Here is a 22,834-nt window from a genome sequence, read left to right as displayed (position 1 = left end):
GAATGCGCGTCACAGCTGCGGGGCGGGCCATCGCAGAGTTCCGGGGGCGGTACTTCCGACCTGCGGCCTAGCTGTGGTCCGAAGCCGGGGGCTCAATTTATTTGCCGCCCGCTCCGGGGGTCCCTTCGGATGCTGCTGCTGCCTGACCAGCAGGCTAAGTGTGCAGGCTAAGTGCTCCAGCCCTGTGGAAGTCGCCACAGGAGCCCTCCCAGGCCATCCTCCTCTGAGTGTTTCTTCAGCTTCCCAGCTCAGGTAGATGGGAGGGGGGCCTAGATATAGGACAGTACAGGCACCCTAGCTCCGTCTTTCCCTTCCGGGGTGAGGAGAGGGAATGTCCGCCGCCTTGCAGCACCGCAGTCTAGCATGCGTGGAGCAGTGGGGGCCGCACGGACTATGCTTGTGCCTCTGTACAGCCCATGGTTTCAATACCTATGGGTGGGCAGGGCTACGTCCGGCATTTGTCCCACGTTGCGGGAGAGGATACGTGGAGGCAACACTCGCACGTGCTCGCCCATTGTTGGTTTGGGGAGATAGGCCCCTTTCAATAGGGTCCGTCGCCCCTGTCTCATCTTCGTGGAAGGGGGGGAAAAAAAAAAAAAAAAGTCTGGAGAAAAACCCAGACGTGTGCCTCCAACGGACACTAAGCAAAAAACTGATTTCCACCCGCAATTGGGGCGAGGGTGTATAAGGCGGAGGAGGAGCTAACCTCTTTTTCTCACTTAGTGTCAGCCTCCTTCGGCAGAAGTATACACCCACAGTACTTGTGTGAGGCTCTGAGCCATGTTCCTGTTCTGTTTGACTTTGCCCTTACTTTTGCCCTTATCAAAGATGGAGTAAGTAGCTTCACAAGGGGCCATCTTGTTCCTGTTTGACTTTTCCTGTTTCCTGCCTGCTGTGTACTAAAGGGACTCAGCACATTATACCTGTGCTTGTGTATCTGGATCTTCACCTGCTGCCAAGCTTGGAGAACTCGCATTGTGCCTGCTTCTTCTATACCTCGGGATTCCCCGTTTGTTACTTACCTGCCGTCCTGCCTGACCGCCTCTCCTGTCCGGATCTGCTCTGCTTCATTCATCTCTGCGGCCTGCTCTTCGCTTGAAGCCCGGTCCAGGCTCAGGACTTTAGGACTGTGTGCTCCCGGACCTCAGACTCTCGCCAGTTGGTTCGTACAGACTCTACCTGTTGCCAGAACTTATATCTGCTTCCCGTGTAATACTGAAGCCTGCTTCCTGCAATTCCCCTGAACTATCTTTGCATAGTACTGTGACCTGTTGCTACAATATAATACTGAACCTTTGAACATATACTGTGTCTGTCTTCTCTGACCCATGCTACCGAGTTCCATAGAACCTATAGTACCAATTTGACAACTTGTGTCCCCCAATGAGGCGAAGGAGAAAATATAATGCAATATTACGGCTTCCAAAAAAAACAATTCTGGTGTTTTTACTTCTTTTCTCGTTACGCCGTTTACCGATTGGATTATTTATTTTTATAACTTGATAGATCGGGCAATTCTGAACACATTACCAAATATGTGTAGTTTTTATTTTTTTATTGTTTTATTTTGAATGGGGCGAATGGGGGGGCGATTTAAACTTTTATATTTTGTTTTAATATTTTGAAAAATAGTTTATTTTTTTCATTTTTCACTTGCTTCAATAGTCTTCATGGGAGACTAGAAACTGCAATCATCCGATCGCCTGTGCTACACATAGCAGGGCTTCAGTCCCGCTCTGTGTAGCAGAAATGCTCACTTGCTATGAGCGCCGACCGCTGGGGTCTGATGCATACTCCAGGTCGTAATGCCAACCGATTGGCGACCCGAGGTCATGTGACATGGTCGCCTATGGGTGGGATTAGTGACGCGCTTCCGGCGTGATTGTGTTCAATGCCGCAATCAGAGATTGACAGCAGCATTTAACAAGTTAACAGCCGCGGGTGGCTCATGATTCCATCCACGGCTGTTAGGGGCACATGTCAGCTTTTCAAATCAGCTGACATGTGCCGAAAAAGTGAGCTCTGCGCCGAAGCCCACATCAAAGAGGGAGATCCGGCATGCGCCGTACATGTCTTTTGCACAGTTACTCATTAGTTTATGACTTACGCTTCTACATGTTAACGATTTTCAAAAATAGTTAAATGAGAAAAAAAATAGTACAAATACACTGGGTGCAGAATTATTAGGCAAATGAGTATTTTGATCACATCATCCTTTTTATACACGTTGTCCTACTCCAAGCTGTATAGGCTTGAAAGTCAACTGTCAATTATGTAAATCAGGTGATTTGCATCTCTGTAATGAGGAGGGGTGTGGTCTTATGACATCAACACCCTATATAAGGTGTGCTTAATTATTAGGCAACTTCCTTTCCTTTGGCAAAATGGGTCCGAAGAAAGATTTGACGGACTCTGAAAAGTCAAAAATTGTGAGATGTCTTGCAGAGGGATGCAGCAGTCTTGAAATTGCCAAACTTTTGAAGCGTGATCACCGAACAATCAAGCGCTTCATGGCAAATATCCAACAGGGTCACAAGAAGCGTGATGATAAAAAAAAGGCGCAAAATAACTGCCCATGAATTGAGAAAAATCAAGCGTGAAGCTGCCAAGAATCCATTTGCCACCAGTTTAGCCATATTTCAGAGCTGCAATGTTACTGGAGTATCAAAAAGCACAAGGTGTACCATACTCAGGGACATGGCCAAGCTAAGGAAGGCTGAAAAACGACCTCCTTTCAACAAGAAACATAAGATAAAACGTCAAGATTGGGCCAAGAAATATCTTAAGACTGATTTTTCTAAGGTTTTATTGACTGATTAAATGAGAGCGACTCTTGATTGGCCAGATGGATGGGTCCGAGGCTGGATCAGTAAAGGGCAGAGAACTCCACTCCGACTCAGATGCCAACAAGGTGAAGGTGGGGTACTGGTATGGCCTGGTATCATCAAAGATGAACTTGTGGGACCTTTTCCGGTTGAGGATGGAGTGAAGCTCAACTCCTAGACCTACTGGCAGTTTCTGGAAGACACTTTCTTCAAGCAGTGGTACAGAAAGAAGTCGGTATCATTCAAGAAAAACATGATTTTTATGCAGGACAATGCTCCATCACATGCATCAAAATACTCCAGTGTGGGTGGCCAGTAAGGGTCTAAAAGAAGAAAAAATAATGACATGGCCCCCTTGTTCACCTGATCTGAACCCCATATAGAACCTGTGGTCCTTCATAAAATGTGAGATCTACAGGGAGTGAAAACATTACACCTCTCCGAACAGTGTCTGGGAGGCTGTGGTGGCTGCTGCACGCAATGCTGATCGTAAACAGATCAAGCAGCTGACAGAATCTATGGATGGAAGGCTTTTGAGTGTCGTTGTAAAGAAAGGTGGCTATATTGGTCACTGATTTTGTTTTTGCTTGTTTTTGAATGTCAGAAATGTTTATTTCTAAATTTTGTGTTGCTCTATTGGTTTACCTGGTGAAAATAAACAAGTGAGATGGGTATATATTTGGTTTTTATTAAGTTGATTAAAAATTCTGCACTGTAATAGTTACCTGCACAAACAGATATCCTCCTAAGCCAAATCTAAAAAAAAACAACTCCAACTTCCAAAAATATTAAGCTTTGATATCTATGAGTCTTTTGGGTTGATTGAGAACATAGTTGTTATTCAATAATAAAAAGAATCCTCTCAAATACAACTTGCCTAATAATTCTGCACACTGTGTACTGTGGATACTTTGTTCAGGCTAATGCAAAACATATGGTGTAGAAGGAAAGTCAGCTATTTTCTGGGCAATGTTGACCTCTACTGGTGCTTCTGAAGTACTGCTATATACCTGAAAATGGACAAAGTAACAATTGAATTTGAACACACTATGGAAATACTTTTATGCCCAAAAAGTTATACATTTATTGGCTAACCAGAAAAATTATATTTGCAAGCTTTCATAGCACAGAGGCGCCTTCATTGGGCAAGGGTACAAATGAATTACTGAAGAGCACAATATGTATGAGATGTCAAAACAGGACTTCTGGTCTACGGGGTAACGTTTCTCCTTGTGGAGAGTGACAAGCTAGATCTGGCATGTCAGCGTGTGGAGACTTATACTCCATGCATGCTCCCTCTGGGAAAATAAATAAGCAAATTGCCTCTTCAAAGAGAAAGAGGACATGAACTCTAGTGCCACCTATTGGACATTTGTGCATAAGGTGGATGGGGTGATGCATCACTCCAGACACACATGTTGTCACATCTCTTAAATGTCGAGCTCTTGTTTCAGTAATTCTTTTGTGAATTTGGCTGATGAAGGAGCCTCTGCGCTCTGAAAGCTGCCGATATATTTTTTCTGGTTAGTGAATAAAAGTGATCACTCTTCGATTACTTTTGTCTTTTTGGGCATAAAAATATTTACATAGATTTTTCTGGCTAAGGCTAGGTTCACATTAGCGTCTGAGTCCGCAGCGTATCATCCGCATGCAAAACGCATGTTTACGCAGCGTTTTTTATGTGCATCATCTTACGCATGACGGGAAAAAACGCAGCGTGTGCATGTATTTGTATGCGTTTTTGCATGCGTTTGCGTTGTTTATGCGCATGTGTTTGCTATGACACCAGATAAAAATGGGCGGGTCTCATGGGATTTCTATTTACATTTTAAAGAACGCATGCGTATCAAACGCGTGCATACGCATTTCCTTGTGTACCAATGCGTTCCCATAGACAGTAATGCGCTTTTTTGACGCATTCATATGCACGTGGGGTTTTTTGACGCCTTAAAAAATGCAACATGTTGCGTTTGCCGGACCCCGCCGCACACCACTAAACGACGCATGTCCCTGTGTACACCATGTTAAATACATGTACGCATGACGCAAACGGATCTATGCGGATCAAACGCTAATGTGAAACCAGCCTAACATGGTAGCATAATATTTGTTTTATTACTCATCATATTTGAACACAAAGAATGACTTTACAAGAAATATTGAGGCTGCCCTGTAACACAAAAAATACAATACAAAAGATTAAAAAATAAAAAAAATTCCAGTGCAGAGGCTAAATTTGCTGAAGCATCCCATTCCTAAACGGTGTGCCTCCTGCTGGATCTGCTAGTGTAGCGATACCAGCACATCTACATCAGGAGCAGTCACTTTGTGCCTCCAAGTAGATCCATGTTATATAACTTTAATTTCCATAAAACATAGGTGTAGTCATCTTCGGCTTTCATAGAATTTCACATTTACAAAAAATGACGTTGGCCATTAGGAATGCAACAAAGGTCTAGAATGGAAAAACTGCTTACAGATGTCACCTCCCTATTACTGACTAATAGAAAAGAACAGCAGCCCCTTTAGGGTTAGTACAACATGAACTTAGGATTTCTATGTTTTCCAGATCACTTACGTTATAGAAGGGTCTACTTGCTTGTATGCGTGAGCCGCACAGGATCCACAGTAAGTGTATCCAGCATGCCTAGAAGATAGACAGAACATCGGTTACATACCCTAGGACAGGTTGTCACATACACAGCTACTCTGGCTGTCAGCATAATCAGTATTCCAAGGTTTTTTGAAAATGTGGTAAAAATGGAGTAATTATTCATGGTGACGATCTTTGGACCTATTCTAAATGTTTATGCACCACACTGCTTGGTAGACAAGGCCCAAATACATTTGCTTGGTGATAGCTAGTGTATCAAGGAGGTCAAATGGCACTGTCATTCACTGCTGTCTTATAATGGCTGTGGCCCTATACACTCCCTGAGAGAAGTTATGTCGCTTATCCATGTTATGTAAATAAAAGCTTATCACCTGACGTTAAATTCATCCATTGGTTGTATAAATTATTCTTTTGAAAGCTGAAACCCTCTGAAATGTGGTTTCGGTTAAGAAAATAAATTGGCATCAATGCAGAAATATTGATCATTTAATGGACACAGAATGGTCAGATTTTGGCAAGACAAAAGTTTTGTCGCCTAGTCATATAATGCAGCCAATCCTATTTTACATCCTCACATATGCTCAGTAAATGATCGGTTAATTAGTGGGTGTGTATGAAAAGAAACCCAGCACCCCAGGCCTTCACTTGAGCTGCAACTTGAGCTCTGACAACATGCCAAAAATCCACCCTGCAACCAAAGCCTGGATTATCAAGAGGCTGAAGACCAGATCCACTGCAGAGGTGGCTGACACCTTTAATGTGTCTCAGCGTCAAGTACAAAGAATTAAAAAAAGATTTGAAGAGACTGGAGACGTGTTTGTCAAGCCCAGGTCTGGCAGACCCCACAAGACAACTGCTCAGGAGGAACTTTTGTTGGTTAGAAAATGCAAAGCAAGCCCCTCTTCCACTGCAGCAGAGCTCCAACAGACCTGGTCACCTCAAGTCCCTGTGTCAACTAGAACAGATTGTAGGATTCTGTCTCGAAATGGCCTCCATGGTCGAATCAGTGCCCAGAAGCCAGCACTAAACCAAAAGCAAATAAAAAACTGTGTGGCATTTGCAAAGTCCCACAGCCTGCTAAACAGATGGATGCTGGAAAAGTGGCAGAAGGTGAATTTCTCTGATGAATCTTCAGTAGAATTACACCACAGCTGCCGCAAATACTGCAGGAGACCTACTGGAGCCCGAATGGATCCAAAATACACCCAAAAAACAGATAAATTTGGTGGTGGAAAGATCATGGACCATTCTGCAGCAGGATGGTGCTCCATCTCATACATCCATCTCTACAACAAAGTTCCTCCAGGGAAAAAAGATCAAGGTGCTCAAGCACTGGCCAGCCCAGTCACCAGACATGAACATCACTGAGCATGTTTGAGGTAGGATGAAAGAGGAAGCTTGGAAGACAAAACCAAAGAATCTAGATGAAACTTTTGTCTTGCCAAAATCTGGCCATTCTGTGTCCATTAACTGATCAATATTTCTGCATTGATGCCAATTTATATTCTTAACCTAAACCACATTTCGGAGGGTTTCAGCTTTCAAAAGAATAATTTATACAACCAATGGATGAATTTAACATAAGGTTATAAGCTTATATTCACATAACATGGATAAGTGACATAACTTCTGTCAGGGAGTGTAGGTCCCACTGATAATGTAAGAGATCACGATTGCCAAGTAGCCACTTGAGATTTGGGTTAAACTAGTCCCAGCTAAGCCTCCACTTGACTTGTAATTGGATTGTGGAAAACATTAGTGAAAAAAAAACAAAAAAACAATTCTAATGTACTAAAATCCCATTAAAGCAGTTGTCCGACACCTTCAACAGTGTTTCTAATCAAGCATATTTAAATACTAAGCAGTTTCCTAATTCCCACTAGTTTAACATTGCTTGGGAAGCCTCACTTCTGTTTCATTTTTCACTTCCGTTGACACTTCACTTAAAGTGTAACCTTCTCTATCTAAAAGTATATATGACAGGGGCTACACAGTGCTGCTGACCTGCATCCTGAAACCCGAACAAGTCGGTAAAAATACCACCCTGCAGTTCGCAAATCCTGTATGAGCTGACGCACTTACAGTAGCATAGGGGCTCAATAAAATAAGTCTATCAGTCAGTAAGAATGAATGTGCAGACCATTATACTTACTATTCAGCCCATACACTGCTCTGTACACGACGCTCATGTAGGAGCTGTGGATTTCAGAGTGGTATTTTGACTGATCGGTGGAGGTCTCAGGACCGGTTCCTCTCCGATCACCATCACTGTGAAGAGCGTACCATATACAAAGCTTATACTGAATATTGAACAAGAGCTACACTTTAAATTCCCACCATACAAAGGAGAGTCTTATTGGAACACCATATCACTTATGATCACTCACTGGACTGTTCCTGCACTATGATGTTCCTTCCGTGAAATGGAATGTCATTAGTGAGGGAACTGGTCTGTTCTGCTCTCCCCAAATGTCCTACTACTCAGGGTGTCCCCTCTTCTTGCCAGTGCACTCAGCTTCAAAGCATCTCTGAATGGGGCAAAGAGAGAAAACATTCCGAGCCTGAGCTAGTTCTCTATTCTGACACATACTCCATGTGCACTGTATGCCAGCGGTCAGAGACGTTTTGGAGCAGAGTGCACCAACAGAAAACTGGCATGGAGAGAGAACACAGTGAGCAGTACAACAGTCAGGGAAGAGCAGACCAGACCCCTCACTAAACACATATTTCTACAGAAAATGGGCAGGACGTAGGGACAGCATAGTAGAACAGCCCACAAAGTGAACGGCAATGAGGACGACAACGAGGACAGCAACGAAGACGGCAACGAGGACGACAACGAGGACGACAACGAGGACGACAACGTGGACAGCAATGAGGACAGCAATGAGGACAGCAACAAAAATGACAAGGACGACGAGGACAGCAATGAGGATGACAACAAGGACGGCAACGAGGACGTTCCGAGTGGGACTATTTAAACAAAAGATTATAGAACGTTTACGAATACAAAAAATACATAAGTGAGCCTAGCAATAGAATGGTAGGAAATGTAAAACAAGTGTCAATTGAAAAATGTTCAGTTTTTAAAGATAGTTAATTTGAGACACAGTGTAAGGTATTAGACAAATCCTTTAAAGAGGTTGTTCCTTTTCATTACAAATTAATCCTCAACTACAGGCTATTGTAAATAAACTGCACTGTAATCATCTTCTCCAGATTCACCAGTAAGTCTTGCCACTTCTCAGGTTTCTGGCTTTGTCTGCGCGCTGACGTCAAAACAAAAACCAATCGGTGAGCTCAGTGGCTCTGAGCTAAGGGATCACACTTATAAGAAACAACCAGCTCATAGCAGCGGAGATTACTTATTGATATCAGAGTAGGTAATGAGAGACTCAAATTGATGGAGAGCACTTCGGTCTCCAATTCTAAGCTGGGAGCAGCACAGTGGATCTTATACACACAACTAAGCCACTCATTCAAGAGAGACCAGAAAGGAGGTCAGAACATTCAGCAGACTGTTGAAATTCAACCCAGTAAAACTATAGGCATCTGAACTTGTCATAAGTATCATGGATGGATGGAAGAGGACAAGTCCTCCACATGCATGATATCAATAACTTTACTGACCCAGAGAGACCTAGGTGAACAGGCAGTTGGTTTCCAAAGCAGAGGGATACAAACCCTAGCTGCTATAATCAGAAACCGCATAAGTGAAGTTTATAGGAGGAGATCTAAGAGTGGCAGTGATGGAGGATGAAAAGGGCAGGGCATCAGTAACTTGTTGAATTATTCGCCTGACACTGTCCCAGAAGTGGAAGAGGATGGTACAGGACCAGAAAATATGTACAAGGATCCCTTCCTCAGATCCACATGTCCAACAGACAGGGTCTACTGCTGGTTTTGACCAATGTGAGAAGTTTAAAGCTAGCTTCCCTGGAAACATGAACATAGTGGATTGATGCAAAGCGCAAAGATCCTACCTGGGAGAGGCAATAGAATTGAATGGGATATGGATAATGTATGGCGTATATGCCAAAATCCCAAATGAATCTGCTCCATGGGCGTTCCACCATGTATAAAGCTAGATATAGGGTGCGGTGAGGACAAAAAGCTTTTAAGTAGTAAGCCACTGCCACATTCTTATAGGTAGTGGATCTACAGTATGTGAAATCCCCTCAAGAAAGGGCTGTGATACCATACCCGAAATTAGTTGGCACTCACCCATTTCTTGAAAACATGATCCTGCAGTCCTTGTTGGAAAGCAGGATTACTAAGATTAGGGCTTAACGGGGAAGGACCTAGGAGAGCAAACTGATGACGATTTGCACAATGTGAGGCCCATAGTTGGATAAAATCTTAGAGAGGTTAACAGGGATTCATTAATCCATAATCCATGGTACAGCCTTCAAAGGACAAGGCATAAAGCTTTGCTCAAAAAATCCAAGATTTCTAGGACTCATGTCTGCACCAGCCAATGACTCAAGCTAAATGGGAGAATAAATAACATGAGAAGAGGTCAGGCAAGCCTATACCACCCTGTTCCTTGGGTCCAAACAGTTGATAACGAGCAACTCTGGCTGGTCACCCAGTCAAAATGAAAAAATCCTGAATTGAATTAAGGGATCTAAAGGAGAGGGGGGACGGAGATAGGAAGGGTTTTAAAGACATTAGGCAAGACATTAATTTTGAATATCTGACATCTGTCAACTAGGCAAATGAACTTTTAATATACCTTATATAGTCTTCTTTAATAGAACTTAGAATAGAAGGAAATTAAAACAAAATAATGACAAAGTTCGCAGAAAGATGAAAACCCAGAAATCTCAGGTATTAGGAAGACCATCAGATGTTGAATGAGTTTTGAGACAGTCTAATAATAAGGAATGAAGTGACACACCTAAAAGGGAATGTGTCAGAATGATCAACCCTCCTAAGCTATCTACAGTATGTGGGCATGAAGGTCATAGGAAGCTGAATAACATGATACCTTGATATCTGCCATCCGATGTCTTATTGCAGAGAAATTCTTGTTTTTCTTAACATATAAATGAGATGCTAAGATCTATGGGCCGGACACAGATCTCCCTGAGAATCTGCCTCTTATTTGACATGCAACTAAGCGCTAGCAGTGTGAGACATGTAGATCAGGAGAGCAGACTGTCAGTCATTACATGTCTCACACTGGAAACATCTTATTTCATTTAAAACAAGCTCTGAAGACAGATTCTCAGATCTTTGTCCTGCCAATAGATATTAACATATTAATAAAAACGTGGCTTTCTCTGGAATAACACATCAGATTGTAAATATAAAGTTATCATTTTATTCAAGGTTCTATGACATACACACCCACATAGTTAGCTTGGTGGGGGGGGGGTTGATCCTACTGACAGATTCCATTTAAGGTCTCTGACTTGGAGAGATTAAACTTAAAATTCGATAGACAAGAGAAAAGATTAACCCCTCCACCCCCAAACCTGTTTTCACCTTTAAAGACCAGGTCAAAATTTTCAATTCTGACCAGTCTCACTTTATGTGGTAACTGTGCTAAGGTTCATTGCTCTCACTCCACAGAAAAGTGGGTCAGGGGAAATCTTTAATGAACGCCCCTCTTAACTCTGGAACCCTTCAACATATCCAAGCAATTCTGAGAATGTTTTTTCGTGACATATTGTACTCCAGGATAATGGTAACATTTCTTCGATAGAACCAGTGTTTATTTGTGGAAAAAAAATTGGATATTTAGTAAAAATTTTGCAATTTTTAAATTTTATGATCTTACATAAGAGGGCTATATCACACAAAATAGTTAATAAATAACATTTCCCACATGTCTACTTTACATCAGCGCAATTGTTGAAACACTATTTTTTTGTTAGGAAGTTAGAAGAGTAAAAAGTTGACCAGCAATTTTTCATTTTTCCAACAAAACTTACAAAACCATTTTTTTAGGGAACATAACACATTTGAAGAGACTGAGGGGCCTATATGACAGAAAATATCCAAACATGACACCATTATAGAAACTGCACCCCTCAAGGTGCTTCACAGAGGTTTATAACATTAAGCTATGGGAAGAAAAAAGAAAATCACATTTTTCCCATAAAAATGTTATTTTAGCCCAACTTTTTTATTTTCACAATAGTAACAGAAGAAATTGCACCATGCAAATTGTGCAATTTCTCCTGAGTAAACTGATAATCCATATGTGGGAAAAACTACTGTTTGGGCGCACAGCAGGGCTGAGAAAGGAAGAAGTGATGTTTTGGAACACAGACTTTTATGGAATTATGTCCGGGTGTCATGTCGTGCATGGAGAGCCCCTGGTGTGCCTAAACAGTGGAAAACCTTCACAAGTGACCCCATTTTGGAAACTAGATCCATAAAGGAATTCACCTAGACGTGCAATGAGCACCTTGAACCCCCAGGCGCTTCAAAGAAAGACCCCTTATGTGACTGTACAGTACTTCTTAGCCATACAGAGAGACTCGGGAGGGACCAAGTGCTATTTGCCTCCTTGAGCATAGATTTTACTAGAATAGTTTGCAGACTCCATATACAGAGCCTCTAAGTGCTAGAAGAGCAGAATTTACCCTCAGGTTACCCCGTTTTGGAAATTATACCCCTTTGAAAATTATGTACAGTTGTAGTGACAATTTTGATTCTGTGCGTATTTTCCATAAATAAGCAGTAGTGGATGTTGCAGAGTGTCCAGCTTGTGCTTCTGGAGGCATGCACCCATAAATTAGGTGGTCTCTCATCACTACAGAAATGCCAAACGTGGAAGCTAAATGTGATTTAGACACCCTGTGGGGCTCAAAAAAAGGGGGGGGCATTTGGATATGAGAGAGCAGAATTTGCTGGATTTCTTTTCAGGTGGCGAGGTGCTTTTCCAGAGCCTTTGCACTACCAGTAATGTGGAAGCCTCCTATATTTCCATTGCCAGATGACAGACCTGAGTGGGAACTTGCTTTTTTTGTGGACTTAGTTGAAGCTTTTATTTGGAATATTTTACATAATGTTGGGGGATCACATTTATCCTGCACTCTACACTGAGCACTTACTTTGGGTGACGTGATTTAGATGAAACCCCCGAGAGAGCCACTCACTATAATGAGGCAGCAAAGTTACTCTGGACTCAGTCTGGCCTCTGTTCAGCGGTTTCCTTCTTTTCAGAAGTGCATAAAACTGTGGCGGACAGCGCTTTTATGCACGCTTAAAAAGACGGACACCACCGGATCGCATGCCAAACAGCGTCCACACGTCCACAGTGCCTCCATCTGCCTCATTATGGGGAATCATGTACTGGGGGTTCCATCTGAATCAATTATTTCAGAGATTCACATGTAAACCCCGGTGTAAGCACTCAGCACAGGATGAATGTGAGCAGAGCCTTACTACGGTCTTTGTGAAGCAAACAAATCAACAGCATGAGAAGAATTGTTTTCATTTAAAAATTTTTATGCCGTTCCTCGTGCGGTAGAAGTGATTAGGCGATTTTATTCTTCGGGTCCATGCGATTACAGTGATACCAGATTTATATTTTATGTTTAGCTGCTTTCACACATTAAGAGATGCAAGGTCTTCTTTTTTTTGCAAAAAAAAAATTTTGCATTGCCATATTTTGAACTATAATTTTTCCATATTTATGCTGACAGTCATGCGAGGTAATTTTTTTGCGGGACAATTTGACATTTCGGTCACATAACATTATTTGTTCACTTTCCATTTCGATTTTTGGGAGGCAGAATGAACAAAAAACAGCAATTTAGGATTTTATTTTTTTTAATGCCGTTCCACATGTGGTAAAATTGATAAAAGACAGCTTTATTCTTTGGGTCAGTACAATTACAGCAATACCACATTTTCATAGTTTTTACTGTGTAAAAGCGACAAAACAAAGAAAACTATTTTATAGAAAAAATTATTATTTTTGCATCTCTTTATTCTGAGCTATAACTTATTTTTCCACTGATGGAGTTGTTATAGTTAATTGTTTTTTTGCGGGATAAGATGACGTTTTCAGTGATACCATTTTTATTTACATTAGACTTTTTGACCTCGTTTTATTCAACTTTTTGTTTGGTGATCTGATGAAAGATAATATTTTTTTGCCTTTTTTGATATATATTTCGTTATGGTGTTCATTGAAGGGGTTAACAGTTTTATGGGGCAGGTCATCCCGGACGTTAGGATACCAAACGTGTACCGGTACCTTTTTTGTTTATTTTTTTTTTTACATAAAAATAGAAATTTATCACTACAAATTTTTTTTAGTATTTTCTAAGTTTGTAAAAAATTATTTTTACAATTTTGTCTTTAATTTTTTTTTTACTTTGTACGACTATGGGACTTTCACTTTCAGCAGCCTGATTGTTGTTAGAAACCATTGCAGTGGCTTAAAGCAGGCAGTGCTGCACTGACACAAGCACCGTTAGACCATGCTCTGCCCATGGTCTGAGGAGCTTGTCGTAGCCTGGCCACCCGGATGTCGTCATGGGTCACCATGGCAACGATCGGCACCGCAGGGGCACCGATCAGTGGACAGAGCATGCGCGCACACAGTAAGTGAAACTGGGGACATACACCCAGATTCAATGTGCGTGCACTGAGAGCTGCTAGTCACTGCGCAAGCGCGGGATTACACAGAAGGTGCCCATAAAGTCGGGCCAGTATAGTATCAATCAAAGTGCGTGGGCGTTGTTAATATGACGAGACCATGACTAAACCCAACGGAAGCCCACCCCTATGACTGAAATACAAGGTAGGATATAACTATACAAAGTGAATATTTGGATTGAATACTTTGCCATTTTGCTTCAAAACAACGTGTTAGTGATGCACATTGCATCACTGACAACACACTGGGGCCAGTTTAATAGCGAAAAACAATGTGAAAGCGCTCTTTTAAATTCTTTCAACAGCACAAGAAGGTCAATTAATAAAAGGATTACATATATAAAAAAAACAAGCGATCATCCACATTACTGCAATCTTATAGAAGACATTACAAATGGTAATTCCTAAGATATCTGGGTTTTGACAAATCAGTCTAAGAAAAATAACAAGAATGAGAACAAAAAGTAGAGGAGACAGAGGACACCCACGTTGTGTACTACTGTTTATGTTAAAAGTCCCCGATGGGACGCCATTCACTCAAACCCGTATGGATAGGTGTTGTGCCTGCCGGCGCTCACCTGGGGTCCTCCTCCAGCCGGCGCCCCTCCTCTCCGCTCTCGCGCCGTCCCCTCTCTGGCTTTGCAGGGGTTCGGCGTGTCGGGAGGCCCGCGCATGCGCGCTCACTCTTCCTCGGCCTCTGTGCATCATGGGGGCACGTGACCCGGTGGCTCCGCCCCCATCATGGCGGCGCCCACCGGGTATTTCAGTCGGGCGTCGGGACAGGTAAGACACCTGTTTGTCTTAGTCCGTGGCGCCGCTATCCTTGCGCAGCGTCACCCCTGGCCATCAGGTCCCCACGCACCCTCTGTGCTGCGCTCTCCTGTATCTCAGCCTTTGTCCCCGTCTGTAGCCTGCTCCCGTGTCTCCCTGTCTCTGCCTACCGTCCTCCTTGGTTCCTCTGTTTCCTCCTCCTGTGTTCCCGTGCCGGTCCCTGTACCTCTGCCCTATTGTTACCTCCCTCCTGTATTTTACGCTCCTTCCCCTGTCTCATTCCTTGTCTCATTTCCCAGGCCCAGCCTTTCCTAATCCCCTTTCCCTCATCTTCCTTTCAGCTTCTGGTCCTGGTTCCGTCCTGACCCTTCGGGCTTCCACAGCCTGCCTCCTGCTTCGTTGGATCTGCGCTACCCCTCGTATACCTTTCTCCACTCTGATCTGATGTGCTCTCCTGTATTTACCCCGGGTCGTCCCTTTGGTTCTGGCTGTCGTGGTTCCATCTCCCTTGGGCCTGCCCCTAACACTCCCTGTATAGGGGGTGGGCATCACCTGGTCCGCTCGCCCTCGGGGGCTCTGGAGCCACGACCCAGAGGGTCCACTCTCGGGTTTTCTACCTAGAAATCCTAACAATAGGGCAGAGTACAGTGAGCCAAACCAAGAGAGCATCTTATCTTTAAGTTTAATGTGCGGTAATATTGTTCTCAAAAAGTCCAGTTAACCCTGTTAAAGGCATTGGTAGAAAGCAAAACATGTGGCAAATCATTGGATCTAGCATAATGAACGATATTGATGACCTTTATGGTAATGTCACTTTCCTCCCTACCAGTCAAAAAGCCCACCTGATCCTGATGAATGACGTCCAACAGCAGATGCAACAACCTGGAAGGAAGAATTTTCGCCAATAGTTTTACATCTGTGTTCAATAACAAAATGGGTCAATAGCCAGAGCATAAGGAAGAGCACATACCAGTTCTATGAATAACTAAAGTGAGCTTATAAGACGTCCATGGGAAAAGGGGAGTTAAAAGAACTGGCATTAAAGAAACTGATCACATGAAGAGTTAGACGCTTTCAGAGTTATTTAGAACACAACAATGGAAGTCCCATTTGGGCCAGGAGCCCTACCTGACAGAGATTTCTTGAGCACTGCCTGCAACACTACTTCTGATCTGAGAGCATAACATGATTTCACCTTCAAAGATTTAAGTGCAGTGAAGGGAGACCAGATCTCTGGATGTCCAGATCTGGACTGGAAATTCACGGTAATAAGTATTGGGATAAGAATGATCTACTATATATAGCGATTCATAATAATACATGAATGTGAAAGCTATGTCTGCTGGGAGCGACTTATGCATGGTTGTACCAAAGGTACATAGGTGGTCTGTTGTACTCCAAGCGTTCATACCAGGGATTTTGCACATTTATTAGCATATTCGCAATAAGATCTTTTACATCTTGCAAGATTCATAATAAGAGTGTTGAGACGCTCGCTGTTGTAATGTCAAATCTTAAAAGGGAAAGGAAAGAAAGAAAGGGAAAAAAAAAAAGCACTAATTACTGCATCTCTTTCTTCTTTAATACGAGCACCAGGTTTGGGTATTAACTTCCAACCCCTTTAAACGGTGAATTAGTGTACAGAATGATACCTGGATTGGCCGGGGGTCTCCAGACCTGATCTCAACAGCCTCATGGTGTATATTCCTATGAGACTTTCAAGTTTGGGTCAGGAGACCTGCGCCCAAGTCAGAGCCTCACTGGCATCTGAATTCACCCTTAAAACTGTCTTTTAGGGGCAGAGTGAAATAATAAAAAGGCATAAACAAATAAAACAAACATAGCCCAATCTTCAATTCAATCACTGTAAGTCGATAAATATAAATGTACGGTAGTTATTATATTATATACCACTACTACCATAGTAATAAAGTCCTGACAGTTTCCTTTAAATTTCCACTTGACACTAAAATCTATTCAATACTCACGGTGCAATAATGGCTCTAGCTGGTCTTTTAGAAGTCTGTGCTTGGGTCAGCCAACCTTCCAACTGTGCGCTTAACTGAGGTCCTAAAATAACAACAAAATTACAGAAGAAAATTACTTTCCTAAACGATTTATCAGCAAATTTCACAAGATTACATTAAGACAAACATTTCCGCATTACATTAGGACACGAATTAATGTCTTGGAAAGGGGTCTGCAGGTGTGCAGGGAGATCAGGAATCAATTTCTCCTGCTGTTGTGCAAATGGAACAGACAGCAGGTAAAAATAATAGGAAATTAGCAAGACAACCCCTATAAAGGAATGGTTCTGCAGGAGGGCCCCCACAGACCATTTCTTTGTTCTCATCCTTTTTTACTCGCTTTTGCATTTTGTCATTGCTCTCACCCATAGAGGTACTGTACAGTAGCTTGAGGCGGTGTCTACAACCCACAGAAGTTGCTCAGGTGGTGCATCTCATCCAGGAAGGAACATCAATGTTAGCTGTGGCAAGAAGGGTAGCTCTGTCTTTCAGCAGTGTCCAGAGCATGGAGAACATTCCAAGAGACAAGCCAGTACACCGGGAGACGTGGAGGGGGCCGTAAGAGGGCAACAACCAAGCAGCAGGACCCGCTATCTCCTCCTTTGTGCAAGTACGAACAGGAGGAGCAGTGCCAAAGCCCTGCAAAATGACCTCCAGCACGCCATTAACATCCGTGGGTGCTCAAACTGTCAGAAACCAACACGAGGGTGGTATGAGGCCCCCACGTTCACAAGTGGGTGTTGTGCTTACAACATTGTGGTGCACTGTGCTCTTCAAGGATGAGAGCAAGTTCACACTGTGCACATGTGACAGACGTGACAGAGTCTTGAGATGTGAGGGAGAACGATCTGCTGCCTGCAACATCCTCCAGAATGAACGGTTTGGCAGTGGGTCGGTAATGGTGTGGGGAGGCATTTCTTTTAAGGGTCGCACAGCCCTCCATGTGCTAGCCAGACATACCATGACTGCCATTAGGCACCAGGATGAGATCCTCAGACCCATTGTGAGACCATATGCGTGGGCACTGGGCCCTGGGTTCCTGCTTATGCATGACAATGCTAGACCTCATGTGACTGAAGTGTGTCAGCAGTTCCTGCATGATGATGGCATTGATGCTATGGACTGGCCTGCCCATTCCCCAGACCTGAATCCAATATATATCTGGGACATCATATCTTGTTTTATCCACCAATGTCAGGTTGCACCACAGACTGCCCAGGAGTTGATAGCTGCTTTAATCAAGGTATGGGAGGAAATCTCTCAGGAGAACATCCACCTTCTCATCAGGAGCATGCCCAGGGCATTGTAGGGAGGTCATACAGGCACATGGTGGCCACAAACTACTGAGCATCATTTACTTGTCTTAAGGCATTTCCACTGAAGTTGGATTAGCCTGTAATTTGATTTTCCACTTTGATTTGGAGTATAATTCCAAATACAGGATATTAATTTTGATTTTGTTTTATTGTTCTCAACGCATTCCACTATTTAATGAATAAATATTTTCAACTGGAATATTTCTTTCAGTGATATACAGGATGAGGTATTTTAGTGTTCCCTATATTTTTTTGAGCAGTGTGTATACGCACACACACACACACACACACAACATCACCTCTTTTCATTCAGTTAGAAAAGAGGAAAAAAAAAACATTTGGTATTGCAATATCCATACAAGTCTGAAAAAAATTCAATTTAATTATCTGATTGGTAAACGCTGTAAAGAAAAAAAAAGAACTGCATTTTTTTGTCACCTTGCCTCCCTAACAAATTTAACAAATACACGAAATTGATATAAATAAAAATGAGCCCTCACTCAGCTCCATCAATAGAAAAATCAAAATGTTATGGGTACTGGAAAATGGCAGCACAGTTCAATAAAGGAGTTAACTAGTGGGACAGTTTTATAGGTTGGGTCATTATGGACGCGGCGATACCAAATATGTGTACTTTTATTGTTTAGATTTTTTTTTAATTCAAATATTTATTTAATGATAGACTAAATATTGATTTTATTTTTTTTTTATATTTTTACAATTATTGTAAAAAAATTTTTTACTTCATTCTAATTTGTACACTTAATCCCACTATGGGACAATTATTCTTTGCAGGCTGATCGCTTTTATAGCATGCAGATGAAGCAGCATCTGCATGCTATAGAAGCTGTCAGCGCTGCACCACTTTCTGCACACTGACCCGAGAGACTTCCCTGGCATGTACTGCGCATGACAGGAAGTTTCTCAGCTCTGATAACCCGGATGTCGTCATGACGACATCGGGTTACCATGGCAGCAATCGGGACCCCGCATCACGCCACGGGGTTTTGTTTTCGATCAAAAGGCAGAGGGGCTGTCAGTCCTCTGCCTGCTCCCGGAATGCTGCGATAGTGTTTGATCGCAGCATTTTAGGGTTAAAGTGCCAGGAGCGGTCTGTGACCGTGCTACTGGCACTCAGTGCCGAGTGTCAGCTGTGACCCCCATATGCGCGGCCGATCTCTATGACGTACTATCCTGTCCATGGTCAAATTGGCTCAGAGTACATGAACGGGATAATATGTCTAACGTAAGAAAGGGCTTAAAATAGTTTGTAGCATCTAGTGTGTTATAGACGCCTGATCCAGAGGACCCAAAAAATCCTTCTGTTCCTAACGTCATACAGTAGGGGACATCTCACTTTCAAATTGTTTGTAGCATATCTTCTTTGTCATACAGGAATCATCCACACTCAAACAATTCTTTCTTTTGTGATTAACACAATACAGCACGCCATATTTCACCTTTTAATTTACTGTTGCTGAAATTCAGCTGTTTTCAGAGGTGGGGCAGAGTTTAATATCTAATTTTTTGCTGCTAATACTGTGCTCCTACCACACAATCTGAGCAACATGACTGGGAAAAAGCGAGGTCGTGGTGGAAGGGGAATTAGGCTTGGTGTTCAAGGTGTACATGGGGTAGGTATTAATTTTTGTGAAAGCGCTAGTGAACTAACGTCACGTCCTATGCAAAGACAACTGACAACTTATGTTACTGGACAGGCTACACCACTACCTTTCTTTGGCAGACGCACAGCGGTACGCTTTTGTTGATGAGGCCCAGAAAGAGTATGTGCTCAAGTGGATAGCCAGGGCAACTTCAAGTGGCCTCTCCTCCTCTTCCTCCACAACATCACACTCAGTACAGTCCACAGAGGTGGCACCCAAATTCTCCTTGCCCCCCTCCTCCGTGTCCCACCTCTCCAACCATACAACTGACTGAACGGAACCAAAGATGGGTGAGTATGAAGAGCTGTTCAAACATTCTATGCCACGGTCATTATAAGTGTACTCAAAAGCTTCAGAGTCAATAGGAGGAAATCTGCACCAAAGCCAAAAAATTTTTAACTTGGATCCGGGGCAGGACTGAACAGCATCCTGAACCTCATCATCAGACGCTAACCCCTGGGGGGAGGTGATCCTGATGAGACTCCGATATCTGAGGCTCACGTGGACTGTACTGTGCTGCCAGGGCAGAAACAGGAGAAGGGTGACTCCAAGGTCGAGGAATGTGATAACACAGAGGATGATAAGGTGTTAAATCCCAGTAGGCGTGAACATAGAAGCACACAGCTGAGTAGGTCATCTGAGGACGAAGATGAGGTTACTGTCATGCCCGTCATGTCTGCTATGCTGCATGCTCCCTGGAGCAGTGTGCACGCGCACCTCACTGTTATGCCTGTCATGTCTGTTATGCTGCATGACCCCTGGAGCAGTGTGCACGCGCACCTCACTGTTAGGCCTGTCATGTCTGTTATGCTGCATGACCCCTGGAGCAGTGTGCACGCGCACCTCATCTCATGGCTGCCTGCCGTTGCTGGTGCGCACTCATGCTCTATCTCATGGCTATACGCCATTGCTTATGCGCACATGTGCTTCATCTCATGGCTGTGCGCCATCGCTAGTGTGCACGCATACCTCACCATGACTGCATGCCTTTGCTGTGCGCGTGTGCTTTACCTCATGGCTGCATGCCATTGCTGTGTGCGTGCCCGTCTCTGCTCTGCCTGCTGCAAACCTCTCTATGGTCCAGGAGGACCTGACCCAGCAATCCTCTCTATGGTCCTGGAAGACCCGACCATGTCATCCTCTCTATGGTCCAGGAGGACCTTACACAGCGATCCGCTCTATGGTTATGGAGGACCTGACCAGGAAGTCCCCAAATGGTCCTGACCCAGAAGTCCAGGTGCTAATGCCCTACATCAGACCGCCCCTTCCTATGGTTGGGGCCTGAGTATCGTGTTGCTGCCCTGCTAGGCTGTTTGGTCTGCACGGTTGCTCCCTGCATTCTGTGCTCTGTTGTGCTTCTTCTTCGCGCTTGTACTTCATCTGGTGTCTTGTGGTTGTCCTTGTCCTGTACTTCATCTGGTGTCCTGTACCTGGTCCTGTATCTAGCCTTGTCTGCTTCCTCTGTGCTGTCTTATTGTGCTCCTTTAGCACAAGCTCTGCTTCTTTCCTACATTCTGTCCTATCGTGCTCTCTTGCACAAGCTTGTTCTGTACTATGCCTTGCCATGCTGTCTGTACGCACCTTGGCCATGTACTCTGTCTTGAACTCTGTCTTTTCATTCTGACCTTCCTTGCTCCTTTAGCACAAGTCTTGTCTTGTACTCTGTGCTTTGCCATACACCCGGCTCTGTGCTTTAGCACACGCTCCGCTTTTCCCTTGTACCCGGCTCTGTGCCTCAGCATACGTTCCGCTACCTGTCTGCACTCTGCTCTAAGTCTCTGACCCGGTTGTGGGCTCTAGCATACGCTCCACTTCTCTTTTCTTACCCGGCTCTGTGCTTCAGCCTACGTTCCGCTCCTTGTTCTGTACTTTGCCTTGCCTTGTTTCTTTGCGTGCCCTTTGCACACGCCTGGCCTTCCCTCGCCCGCCTGTTTGTGCCTCAGCCGTGTCCACCTTAGCCGTGCCCACCTGCTTGTGCCTCATCCGTGCTCGTCGGCCAGTGACTTAGCTGGGTCCGCCTATTGTGCCTCAGCCATGCTCGCCTCAGTCTTGCCCGCCTGTCTGAGCCTCAGCCCGACCAGTTAGCCAGTGCCCCAGCTGTTCTCTCTGTGCTTCCTTGCACTCACGCTGTCCCTGCACTGTGCATTGCGTGCCCTCTTGGCACACGCAGGCCTTAGCCTGCTCATTGGCATACCTCCCCATGCTTCTATAAAGCACGCGCAGGCCCTGCCATAAACCCTGGCATGCCTCCTAGCACGCACAGGCCCTAGCCTGAACCCTGGTGTGCCTCCTAGCAAACACAGGCCCTAGCCTGTACCCTGGCGTGCCCTCTAGCACTCAAGGGCCCTAGCCTTGGACCCTGGTGTGCTCCCTTGCGCACACCCTGTCTTGCACCCTGCCTTGGACCCTGGTGTGCCCCCTAGCACGCACCCTGCCTTGAACCCTGCCCTGGACCCTGGTGTGTCTACTAGCACACATCCTGGCTTATGTTTTGTACTCTGCACGTTCCCTGTTGCCAGACACTCACACCCGTGTCTTCCTTGAGCCGGCCGTCTCGTCCCAGCAGTCGTGGTGGCTCACCCCCTTGGTCTTGCCATTGACACTCTACTCCCTGTATAGGGGGTGGTTCCTCACAAGGTTAGCTCGCCCTAGGTGGGTGAGTGCCACGACCCAGAGGGTCCACTCTAGAAATCGACTCAGCAGAAGCTGACTCCGTCACAGTAACGTTACACCGTACTTCTCAGACACGTAGTGATGCAGCCACGATGAGCAAATGCATCCTCAGCCACAACTGTTTCTGTGACCAGCAGCGTCTGCGGATCTGCAGCTCATAGGGGTGGCAAGGGTTGCCTAGCCTGGGCTTTTTTTGACACTGCAAAGGATGAGCCAACTCACACAATCTGCTAACTTTGCAAAAAAAAAAAAACTGAGTCGAGGTAAAAAGTGCAATCATTTGACTACTACAAGTATGAACCTTCACATGCACAATCAACAT

At 44.1% G+C, this 22,834-nt stretch overlaps 1 protein-coding gene across 2 annotated transcripts in view; it reads right to left on the bottom strand.

Moving 5' to 3' along the window:
- Positions 1 to 22,834, bottom strand: part of MEMO1 (mediator of cell motility 1) — a 233,703-nt gene that overhangs the window by 137,744 nt on the left and 73,125 nt on the right. For both annotated transcript variants that reach the window (XM_073545114.1, XM_073545113.1), the window contains exons 2-3: positions 16,821 to 16,902; positions 5,404 to 5,472 (exon numbers count right to left, since the gene is read on the bottom strand). In XM_073545114.1, the coding sequence (XP_073401215.1) occupies positions 5,404 to 5,472; positions 16,821 to 16,902 (151 nt within the window). The remainder of the gene's footprint in view (positions 1 to 5,403; positions 5,473 to 16,820; positions 16,903 to 22,834) is intronic.

The sequence above is a fragment of the Dendrobates tinctorius genome, unplaced genomic scaffold, assembly GCF_039654945.1.
Source record: "Dendrobates tinctorius isolate UK_male_01 unplaced genomic scaffold, ASM3965494v1 ptg000140l, whole genome shotgun sequence".
NCBI classification, from domain to species: Eukaryota; Metazoa; Chordata; class Amphibia; order Anura; family Dendrobatidae; genus Dendrobates; species Dendrobates tinctorius.
This window is presented reverse-complemented; position numbering and strand designations above follow the sequence as displayed.